The sequence below is a fragment of the Canis lupus genome, chromosome 10, assembly GCF_003254725.2.
Source record: "Canis lupus dingo isolate Sandy chromosome 10, ASM325472v2, whole genome shotgun sequence".
Taxonomy (NCBI): domain Eukaryota; kingdom Metazoa; phylum Chordata; class Mammalia; order Carnivora; family Canidae; genus Canis; species Canis lupus.
Genome location: NC_064252.1, coordinates 32,965,623 through 32,976,655, shown reverse-complemented (window position 1 = coordinate 32,976,655; position 11,033 = coordinate 32,965,623). Strand labels below are relative to the sequence as shown.

At 49.3% G+C, this 11,033-nt stretch overlaps 1 protein-coding gene and 1 long non-coding RNA gene across 3 annotated transcripts in view; one reads left to right on the top strand and one right to left on the bottom strand.

Annotated features, from left to right (window-relative positions):
• Positions 1–6,138: 6,138 nt before the first annotated feature.
• LOC118350021 (uncharacterized) lies at positions 6,139–8,144 on the bottom strand. The gene is made up of 2 exons (XR_004803057.2): positions 7,593–8,144; positions 6,139–7,317 (listed from the first exon to the last, which is right to left on the bottom strand). It is a non-coding gene; the product is annotated as an uncharacterized LOC118350021 (long non-coding RNA).
• Positions 8,145–9,129: 985 nt separating this feature from the next.
• The window catches only part of RFX4 (regulatory factor X4), a 162,238-nt gene continuing 160,334 nt past the window's right edge, over positions 9,130–11,033 (top strand). Inside the window, exon 1 of one of the 2 annotated variants that reach the window (XM_049115348.1) lies at positions 9,130–9,558. In XM_049115348.1, coding sequence (XP_048971305.1) covers positions 9,516–9,558 — 43 coding nt within the window. In that variant the 5' untranslated portion in view covers positions 9,130–9,515. The remainder of the gene's footprint in view (positions 9,559–11,033) is intronic. The other variant, XM_049115349.1, reaches the window with a different exon arrangement.

Genomic DNA, 11,033 nt, shown 5'->3' with positions numbered 1-11,033 from the left:
CACTCAAGGTGCCCCCTGACAAATTTATTTTAAGATACATATTAAAAAATTAGTTTCATTGGGAGCTAAATCAATTTTGAAAAAGAATGGAAGGGAGAGCTTGTTTACCAGATATAAAGAAATGTTACAGAGCCATAGTGATAAAAATGGAGTGGCACCAGCTCAAGAACAGGCAAACAGATGAAAAGATGAGAAAGTACATGTACAGGAAACTAGAATATGACTGTGGGGGAGCCACCAACCAGTGGGGAAAGTGTGGATTATTTAACAGGTAGTTGCTATGGACTGAATTGTGTTCTGCCCCCCACCTGAACTTATATGTTGTAGCTCTAACCCCCAATGTGACTGTATTTGGAGATAGGACCTTTAAGGAGGCACTAAGGTGAAATGAGGTCATAAATGTGGAGGCCTAATCCTATAGGATTAGTGGTCTTGTAAGAAGAGGAAGAGAGAAAGATCTCTTCATCTGTGTAGGCACAGACACCAAGGAAAGGCCACATGAGGACATAGAAGGTGACCATCTGCAAGCCAGAAAGACAATCCTCCCAGGAAACCAAACCAACTAGAACCTTGGTCTTGGACCATTAGGCTCCAGAACTGTGAGAAAATTGATTTCTGTTCTTTAAACCACCCAATCTGCAGTATTTTGTTATGGCAGCCTGAGCTGACTAGGACAACAGTTTTGGTGGGGAGAAAAAAAAAGGGGGGTTAACTATATTGAAAACAATTATTTACAAAAATGAACTATAGATGGCTTAAACATCTCTGATGGAATGGTCAAAAGATTAAGCTAATGAAAGAAAAACAGAAACATTTTTTTTATAATGTCGGGAACAAAGGAAGATTAAATAAGACCCTTAAAGCACAAACCATAGAGTAAAAGAAAATGCAAAATGACATCTCATCACTTTTGCCAATTCTATTCATCAGAAACAAATCACTAGATTTAGCTTAAACTCGAGAGAGAGAGTGACACTAGTGTGTGGATACCAGAGGTGTAGTCACTGGGAACCATTTTAAAGGCTGCTTAACACAGAAGTAAGCAATTCATTACACATAGAATCCAAAAATCAAATAAATCAAGAAAAGGCATTGAACCCCACTAATATAAATTAAAATAGCATTATTCATCATTTTTACTCCACATTTGGCTAAAAAAATTATAAAGTAATGGCATTCAGTGCATGTAAGGGCATATAGAAACTGGTTCTTTCATATACTGGTGGTGGAAGTATCAACTGTTAAAGTTTTGGGGAAAGCAATCCTTCAAAGTCATTTAAATATTAAATGACCTTGCATTGCCCTTCACAACAATCTATTTGATAGAAATAAAAGCACCAGTATTTAAGAAGATATGTGCTGGGATGCTCTATTGTAACATGATCAATGATGGCAAAAAAAAAAAAAAAAAAAAAAAAAAAAATCCAACAACCTGGAAATAACCCAAATGACAAAAGAGAGATTGGAGAAATTATGGTACAACCAAACAAATATTCTTATCCAATTGTTAATTTATGTTTGAGCCTAGAGAAAGGTATGGAATCACATATACTAAATATTAATATGTTATCACAAAAGGATTTAGGAAGAAAGGGAGATGATTGATATTTAATACACCTTTCCTGTAATTTGAGTTATATAGCATGCATGTGTTGCCTTATTTAACAAAGGTAATAATAATTAAAAAAAATAAGAATTGTCTTACCAGTCGCACTGATTTACACTTCCAGATTAAATAAAATAACATCGAAATTTCTCTTGGAATTGCATTAAGCATGCAAATGATTTTCTTCCAGTCACTCATGGATTTTAAAAACAGACATTCACTCATTCATTCAATGCATAGTTCCTGAGAATGATCCGTCTACTATACACAAGAGCACTGGCTCCCAAGAATAAAGCATTTCACTGGTAAATGAGTTGTTCTCGTGAACAAGAAGGGAGAGGGGTTTTTGCAGGGCTGGGGACATGGGGTCTTCTTTCTATCTGTCAAACCCAACCAAGGAAACAAGTTTTGAAGATTCTGTCTGGGGGATCCCTGGGTGGCTCAACAGTTTAGCGCCTGCCTTCGGCCTAAGGAGTGATCCTGGAGTCCTGGGATCGAGTCCCATGTCGGGCTCCCTGCGTGGAGCCTGCTTCTTCCTCTGCCTACGTCTGTGCCTCTCTCTCTGTGTGTGTGTGTTTCTCATGAATGAATGAATAAATAAAACCTTAAAAAAAAAAAAAAGAAGATTCTGTCTGAGGAACAGGTGGAGGGCCAAGCTTTTGCCATCTTCAGTGAATATCATTTCTCACAAATGAACTGTTGATGGAATCAAACGGGAGAGTGTTGAAGGCCATGTGCTGCTGCAAGGCAAGGACCTGGAGTGAAGGCGTTCATGGACAAGATGTATGTTTGTTTAGTTGAGCAGAGACCCCCTTCCCACTACACAGCATGAGGCGATGCAAGGCTGAGCCTCTACTGAGTGCTATGACAGACACAACGGGCTGCCTATTCAGGCCTCCCCTTCTTCCTTGGTAACTGAACACAGATTTGGTTCATGTACCTGATGTCTGTGTGTTTTAGAGGAAGATGGTCCCTTCTTCAGCACTGGGGAAGAATTTTGGTTCATCTTAGCTTCCCGTGATATTTATTTGCCCTTTGTTACTGGTTAAGGGATGGACAGGTAAATCAGTTATCTGGTGGGACAGGAGGAAAAATTATCCGAGGCTTCTGAGAAAGTTTCGTACTCTTAAGAAAGGACAGGGGAAGGGACATATTCTCTTTTCTTCTTGCAGTCTCTGAGAAGTGTTTGAGGAAAGCTGTGGTCCTCTAGCAATTACAGTCATCTTGTGATCATGAAAAATGAATGAACTTGTGATCCTGTCCTTAAAGAAGGAAGAAGACAAGAAAAGCAGGAAGTTGGGCCTAAGTGGGAAGAACCTAGAGTCTGATGACACCTGAACCTCTCATCTTCTTAATAACCCAAAGAGACTCTATGTGAAACCCTGTGTGATAGAATAGTAAGTACCCATCACTACCAATGTGCTATTTTTTGCCATAAATTTGAATCTGAATCTGATCAAATTTCTAGACCCAACTAATAATTTACAGGAATTATCAGAAGAGCATGTTAAATCACACAGCAGGGATGCCATGAACACACTGCAGAGTATTGGGCACACAATAGGAAAGACAACTTGGCTTCTGTCAAATAACTGAGAAGGAATAAAATAGGGAGGGAAAATCTCTAGGTTCAAAGAGACTTAAGAGACATAGCAACCAAATGCATTGTGTGGATCTGGTTTGGATCTTGATTCAAGCAAACCAATTTTTAAAAAATTACCAGGCAATTAGGCAAACTTGAATAGTGAGGCTTGGTTATGGAATTATTATTAATATTTTAGGCATGATAATGGTAATATGATAGTAATTTTGTAAAAATCTTTTATTTTAGAGGTACATAGAATAATTATGGATGGAAGTATATGATGTCTAGAATTTGCATCAAAATGAACCTGTTCTTGGAGTGGGATTGGGAGAGTAATAGGTTGAAATTATGGACAAAACAACAGTAGCCACTGTTGTGATAATAATTGAAGTTACCTTATAGTTCCATGGAGGCTCACCATACTATCCCTTCTTATCTTACATTTGCTTGAAATTTTGTAATAATAATAATAATTTTAAGTACATATTGCTAAGCCCACTAGACCTTCTGAATCAGAATTTCTGTATCTTCTAAATGCACACAGGACTCACCAGTGTATTATTAACAAGTTCTCCTGCTGATTCTGCTGCACAACAATATTTGAGAAACAGTGTCCAATGACTTAGAAGGCAAGAAACCAAACTGCAATCCTTTTAAAACTCTGCATCTCTCTATTTGCATTTTCTGACTGTAAAGGACAGTTGTGGGCAGAAATCAATTTAACCATCAGGTGCTTCCTGAGTGAGCTGGGGGAGTCCCTTCCTCCCATAGCAGCCCCAGGCACCCCTCTAGTAGAGTATTAACTCCCCTCTTGTAGAGTTCTTGACTTTCTCCTTCACTAAACTAAGACAAGATAAACAGAGTCATATCGGACTATTTATCCCCACACCTCACAGAGGTGTATAGAAGGTGCTCAGGTAATGCTTATTGAAATAATTAACTATGGGCACCTGAGTAGCTCAGTGGTTGAGCGTCTGCCTTTGGCTCAGGTCATGACCCCAGGGTAATGGGATCGAGTCCCACATCAGGCTCCCTGCATGGATCCTGCTTCTCCCTCTGCCTATGTCTCTGCCTCTCTCTGTGTGTGTCTCTCATGAATAAATAGGTAAAATCTTTTAAAAGAAAAAAAGAAAGAAAAGAAATAATTACTTAACTAATCACCAAATGAACCATTAACAAACATAAGATTGGGGCTCATGTCTTAACTATAATGTAAGATCCATGAAGGCAGGATTATTGTTTATCTCAGTTTCTTTGTTTATTGTCAGTTGTCCGAATAGAATGTAACTCCAGGAGAGAGAAGGGAGAGGAGGACAATTGTCTATCCTGTTCACCTCTGAACCTCTGCTGAGAGCAAAGCCTGGAATATGACTGGTTGTTCAGCATTGGGAGAAAGAAAGAGAGACAGAAACAGAAGAAAGAGAGACAGAAACAGAAGAAAGAAAGACGGAGGTAAGGAAAAAAGGAAGGGTGGAAGGAAGGAAAATGGAAAGAAAGAAGGAAAGAAGGAAAGAAGGAAAGAAAGACTTATATTCCTTATATTTCATTTTATAGAATCAGTTGAACAGGGCTCTGATTTTCACTTAGAATAACTAAGAACCTTTCCATACTATGCAAAGTATAAATCTCATGTCCAGTGACTTCACTGCATAAAGGAATCCACCATCCTGTGCTCTTGTGGGTCTGTGTCACCTGCTTCCAGTCAGGCCTGTGGATGGGTTATTCATGATGGCCAATAAATGCTATCCAGAGACAGAGGTGACAGCCATGAGCAAGAAGGACAAGGTCCCAGCCCTCCAGAGGCTTGCATTCTAGTGGAGAGGCATGCAATGAACAAGGAAACAAATAATTTTAGATGGTGGTAAGCTGTGTAGAAAAAAATAAGACATCAACAAGCCAACAATTACAATCAAGTATGAGGATTAGAAAGTACAGGGCACCACGGAGATTGCAGGGGTGGAGGTGGAGCATGTCAGATGATCTGTCCCTTGTGTTCGGCTCACACATCCATTCTGAGGGCCTTAGCAGCCTCCTAGGTCTATACGAGCAAGGCCAATCCTACAGTTTTGTGGCACTGCCTGCTAGTGGCTACTGGGAAGCTTTATGAGCACTTCAGGTCACCTCTCCCTTGCTGCCAAATCCCTAATCCTGTGGCTCCCCCCACCCCCACCCCTGCTGTTGGCTGATCTCTGTGAATGGTATAAATAGGCCAAGTCAGAAAACTGGACATCACCCTTCTGTGGCCCTCACTGGCCACATCCAGTCACCACCAAGGCTGGTGGATGAGTCACCTCTCCCTGCCCACACTGCCAAGTCTCTATTTCAGGCCATCGTGATCTCTTTGCCAATGAACACCTCTAGTAACAACCCCTGATCCTATAGGCGCCCTATGACCACACTGGCATCTCCAAAACACAAATTGAGGGCTCTATGCTCAGAACCCTTTCAGGATAGATTTATGACCCTCCTGATCTGATCCTCACCTATCTGCTGAAGAAATTGCCCATTACTCCTTGCTCCCATGGCATGGGTAGCCATGCCAGGCTCGTCTTCAAACATACGCACAGGCCTCCTCCTTGTCCTTACTGCTGTCTTCAACGCCCCTCCACCTCCTTGCCTGCTGAGTTCAGCTCCCGGCTTAGCCATCACCTCCTTGAGGAGGCCTCGAGGGCACCAGCCTTCAAGGGATCCCATCACACCCACACTTTCCCCACTGCAGGTCTTGCTATATATGCTTTAGATTTTGAGCTCTGGAAAATAAAAACGGCATTGTTCATGACTGTGTCCAAGGGTGAGAGAGCCATGCCCAAGCTTAATTGTCCTCCTCTGAAAAGTGGGGACAAACAATAATATTTATATGTTAGTTTTATTGTGTGGATTAAATGAGATCATGCATGGAAATGCCAAGCACAGTCCATACATAGAGAGTAAATGGTAGCTATTACTATTACGATGTTATTGAACGTGAACAAACATTTTATTGAGGTTTGAAATACATTCAGAAAAACGCATAAAATCATGAGTGTACACAGCTCAGTGAATTTCCACTAGTGAACACACCATGTTAGTAGCCCATAGGATAGCTTTGTTTTTAAACTCAAGGGTGCGCACCTGGGTGGCTCAGTGGTTAAGCATCTGCTTCTCCCTCAGGGCATGATCCTGGGGTCCTGGGATTGAGTCCCACATCGGGCTCCCTGCAGGGAGCCTGCTTCTCCCTCTGCCTGTGTCTCTGCCTCTCTGTGAGTGTCTCTCATGAATAAATAAACAAAACATTTTTAAAAATTAAAATAAAAATAAACGCAAGTGTGACCACTTCAGAGAGGTCCTCCCTGGTCCCACCTGCTACATAGCACTCATCATTGGACAACCTATACAATCTAATTATGTATTTTACCTATTAGCTATTCCCCTTCATTCCAATATAAGTTCCAGGAAGGCAGGATATTTTTTTTTAAGTCTACTTTCTTCAGTGCTGTATCCACAGCTCCTAGATCAACTACTGGTGGGCACATAGTAGGTGTGCAATAAAAATTGCCAAGGAATGAATGACTATCTGCTTATTTGCATTTCTTTGAGCTCCCCGTTTCTGCAGCACTGTCAGGGGGAAGAGCTGGTGCCATTCCAGGTTAGATTACACAGGGCGGAACCCGCACGCACCAGCCCTGCAGGGCCCACTTGCAAGCAAGTTCTTTCTCCTCACTTTTCTTGCCAGTCCGGCTCACCCCACCTCACCCCACATCCATTTTTCGGGTATAATTAAAATACGAATAATAACAACAGACCACCTTGGCCGCCAGCATCCCTCAAAAATTGCCCAGGTGTCCACCAACACCTGCATGCACCTGCTCAAGCTCCTGCCCAATCTTCTACCTCCGGATTGGGCCCTGCAGGCGGCTGAAGGAGGCTTTTATCATTCGCCGCATTTGGCTCTGGGAGAAATCGAGGATGCGGGCGGTGGCTCCAGCCGCTCAGATCTTCTGACTCCGAATCCCGCCGTCCTCACCGCCGCGACACCGCCGCCTTCGCCTTCGGTCGCCACCGGTTTCCATCGACCGCTTGCCCGGTCGCCAACCGTCGCAGCTGGAAAGAATGCCTGCCTCTGCTCGGGGCCCTGTGAACAAAGTTCCTGCAGAAACAAACGCGCGATGAACGCGGCAGCGGACGGAGCAAGAGGGGACCGGCACGGAGCGCTCAGCCAGCCCCTCGGAGGAGGCGACCCTCCGCTGAGCCCGGGTGGTGGCCCGAGGGCCGCGGGTGGCGCCGATGGCGAAGAGCAGATGCTCGGCTGCTTCCACATCCACTGCCTCTTTCACTCTCCCCCGCCCCCGACCCCGAGAGCGGACATCTTTGCCCCATTTTACAGAGAAGGAACCCGAGGCCAGGAAAGATTAAGGAATTTACCGAGTCGAAATTCGAACCCAGGGCTCTGAAACAGGCCAGCCTCAGGCTCTGCGCAGCCCGCACTCGGCGCCGCCGCCTCCTTCCTCCTCCCGCACCCGGACCTTAACTCGGCACGTGCTGGCCCCTGCGGGCCCCCAACCCTGTCCCACTTGGCCCTCCGTGGAGCGCAGGACGGGGGCTCCGCGAGGGACCGCGGGAAGGCGCGCCGGCTCGGGTCCCGGGTTAGAGACCCCCTCGCCGGGCCTTAGGGACCCCGCCCGCCTACCCCGCCCCTTCCGCGGCCGGGCCGGGCTGCCTCTGTCCATGGTCAAAGCACCCGGGGTAATCCGCCTTTCTCTTCCGCCTGCCGAGCCCCATTCATATTCTAATCACAGCGCTGCCGGCCCGCGAACGGCCACTTTATCGGGGCCCGCGGAGACGCAGCCTGCCCCCCCACTTCCACTTCCAGACCCCCAGCGCCTCGCCCCCCTCTTTCTGCACTTTAAACTCAGGAGGGGAGGGGGTCCCTGGGAAAACCGCGTCCCCACTTGGACGCCGGGCTTCTCACAAACTTCGCGGCAGGCCGGGGTGGGGGGGGGGGGCGGAGAGGGCGGGCGGGAGGAGGGAGGGAGGGAGGGGGCAGGGGGGGAGGGAGGGAGGGAGGTCTGGGACACAGACAGACTGACAGAGTTACGGGAAGAGGCGGGGAGGGGGTGTCAGAGAGACCAAGGGGGATAGAGACAGAGGGGCAGAGTTCTAGGGAGAGACAAAGAGACGTGGGGGCAGGGGTGGACAGAAAGACAGCCAAAACAGGAGAAATAGAGGGACGCAGAGGACGAGGAGGACAGAGTGAGGGACAGAGACAGGGAGACGGGCGGAGAGGAAGAGCCAGGCAGGGGAAGGGGAGGGATTCGGTGGGTGGAGGAGATGGATAAACCCAGGGGAAGACAGAAAGTTCTGGAGGAGACCAGGCAGCCCCCTTCGCCCTCCCCGCCGGCGGCCTCCTCACCGCCCAGGTTGGGGGCTGGGGTCTTAGGGCCGCTGCTCTCCTCCCCACCTTTCGCTCTCAGCTCCCTCCACGCCTCCACTCGTCCACGCGTGTCCGCGGATCCGCGTGGAAAGGGAGTCGAGGCAGACCGCGTTCCCAGGGCCCCCACTCAAAATCTCACCCGGGAGCAAACCGGGAGGGGGGCACAAGAGAAGAGAGGAAGCAGTGGGGCCCACTCGTGGCTGCGAAGGCGACTCCCCAGGCTCCCCGGAGTCCCCTGCCGCCCCCCACCGCCCCGCCTGGCCCGATGGCGGGGGGAGGGCCGGGGAGGGAGGAGGGGGCCACATCTAAGCCAATTTTGATTTCGCCTATAATGAGTGCCGGGCGAAGGCTGGAGAAGGCCTCTGGAACTTTAAATAAGAAAAACGTTGCTAATGCTATAATAGAAGGGGGAAGTCGGAGGGCTGGGATTGCGTCGCTCTGAGCCCCCCTTTTCGGAGGCGGCTTTTCTTATTCAAAACAGGCCCACAATGGGCTTCACAGTGCGCCTCGCCACGGCCCCATCTGACGAGCGGCCATTCATCAGGCCGGCTGGCCTATCAATGACATTGCTCCCATCGGGGCTCCTATAAAATGATGCTTTTTCCCATGAAACATCCGCAAACATTTTGACGGGTTTGGCTTTGCCCGGCTGGATTACTGAGTGTCCCCTCGCTCGCTCGCTCGCTCTTTCTCTCTCCCCCTTCTCTGCGTGCTCTCTCTCTCTCTCTCCTCTTTCTCCTTTCTCTTTTCTTTCTCCTTTCTCTTTCTTTTCCTTTCCTCCTCTATCCTTTTGCCCTTGCGTTCTCTACGTCTTTTTTTCTCTCCGATTCCCTTCCTCCCCGGGCATCTCTAGCACAGGGGATCCCCAAACATCAGGACTTTTGGGGGGCGCCCGTGCTGTCCATGGGAAGAGCATGCATTGTGGGTTACTGGAGGAACCCGACATGGATTCCACAGGTCAGTCCTACTGGTGGGGGTTGGGGGGAGACATCGGGAGGGAAAGAAAAGGGAGACGGGGAACTTCAGAAAGAGTTGCAAAAAGTTCAGAAGGGTCAACTTGACAGTGGAACCCTAGGAAATAACGGAGAGCGTGCACAAGTTTTCAATCCGTCGCAAGGTGCGATGTAAGTGGATGCGTGGAAGTGTGTGTGTGTAAGCGTGTGATCGTGTGTGTGTAAATGTGTGTGTGTGTGTGCGCGCGCGCGCGCTGATGAGCGCGCTTTTGCTTGCCCTGAACACAAAGTTACGTAAAGATTCTCTGGCTCGCCGCGAGCTCGAGGTGCCGCTTGCAGAAACTTTGCGAGCCGACCGCCCCCTCCCGGGCCCGGCTCCTCCCCCGGGTTCGGGGGCCCCGGAATAGCGGTGCGCTCTGAGGCTGCGGGCTAGGGCCAGGAAGCCGAGCGGAACTCCCCAGAGGCGGGGGAGGGCGAAGGCTCCGCACAGCGCCTGGGAGGTGGGGACGGAGGCTCCGACTGGCGGAGACGCGCAGCTGGAGGGAGTGGCGGCGGCGAACACGGTGGTCCGAGGGAATCCGCGCCGGGTCGGAGGTGGGACCCCCGGGCCGTCCGAGGCGGGGTGTAACCTCCTCGCCCGAAGGGGCATCCGACGACGCGCTCCGCTGCGGGGCTCTAACTCTGCAGGAGCGAGGGCAGGACGCAGTGCGGCCGGCGAGGCCTGGCGTCAGCATCTGCAAAAACCGCTCCGCACTTGAGGGGCTGCGGGAGTCAGGTTTTGGGGTCGCGGCGGCCCGTAAGGACCAAGGAAGGAAGCCAAGGAATCTCTTACAACGAAAAAGCCCGGCGTCTTGGTTGCCCAATAGAGCTTTCTCCACCTCCCACTTCTAACACCTTGGAGGAGCCGCCAAGGAAGAAGTTCCTTGGAAGTTCTCTCCCACCCGTCTCCAGCCGCAGTCCCCGACCAGTCCACTGCCAGCGCCACTCGGATGCGGCCTTGGCCAGTCTTGGGGAGGTCGGGTTGGGAAGAGGCAGAAGCAGGGCGGTGAGCGCAGCCTGGGCCCAGGCGGCAGCCAGACGAGATGCTGGGGCTGGTGTCTAGGAGCGTCGCCGCTGGGCTTTGCGGAGCCGAGCAACAAGTGCCTTCCAGCCTCTGCCGTCCCTGAACACACTCGCGTCCCTTCCTCGAGGAAATAAACAAGCACCCCCAAAATGTTTCCCACCTTTCCCCAAGCGCGCTGGAAATGGATGTGGGGTGGGGGTAGGGGTCATCCGGGCATCGCCCCAGATGGTCTTTCTTCGGTCTGTGCAGAAATTTCCAGCCCCTCCAGGCTTCTGTCGAGGCCCTGGTGGCCAGGACACTCATCCTCTCGGGCCAGGGGGATCTTTGGTTTTCCAGGGTGCTTGCCTATCTCTAATCCCAAGAGCCAAGTCCCTCTCCCACGGAGTGGGTGTGAGTCCCCTGGGAGTGGGGAAAGG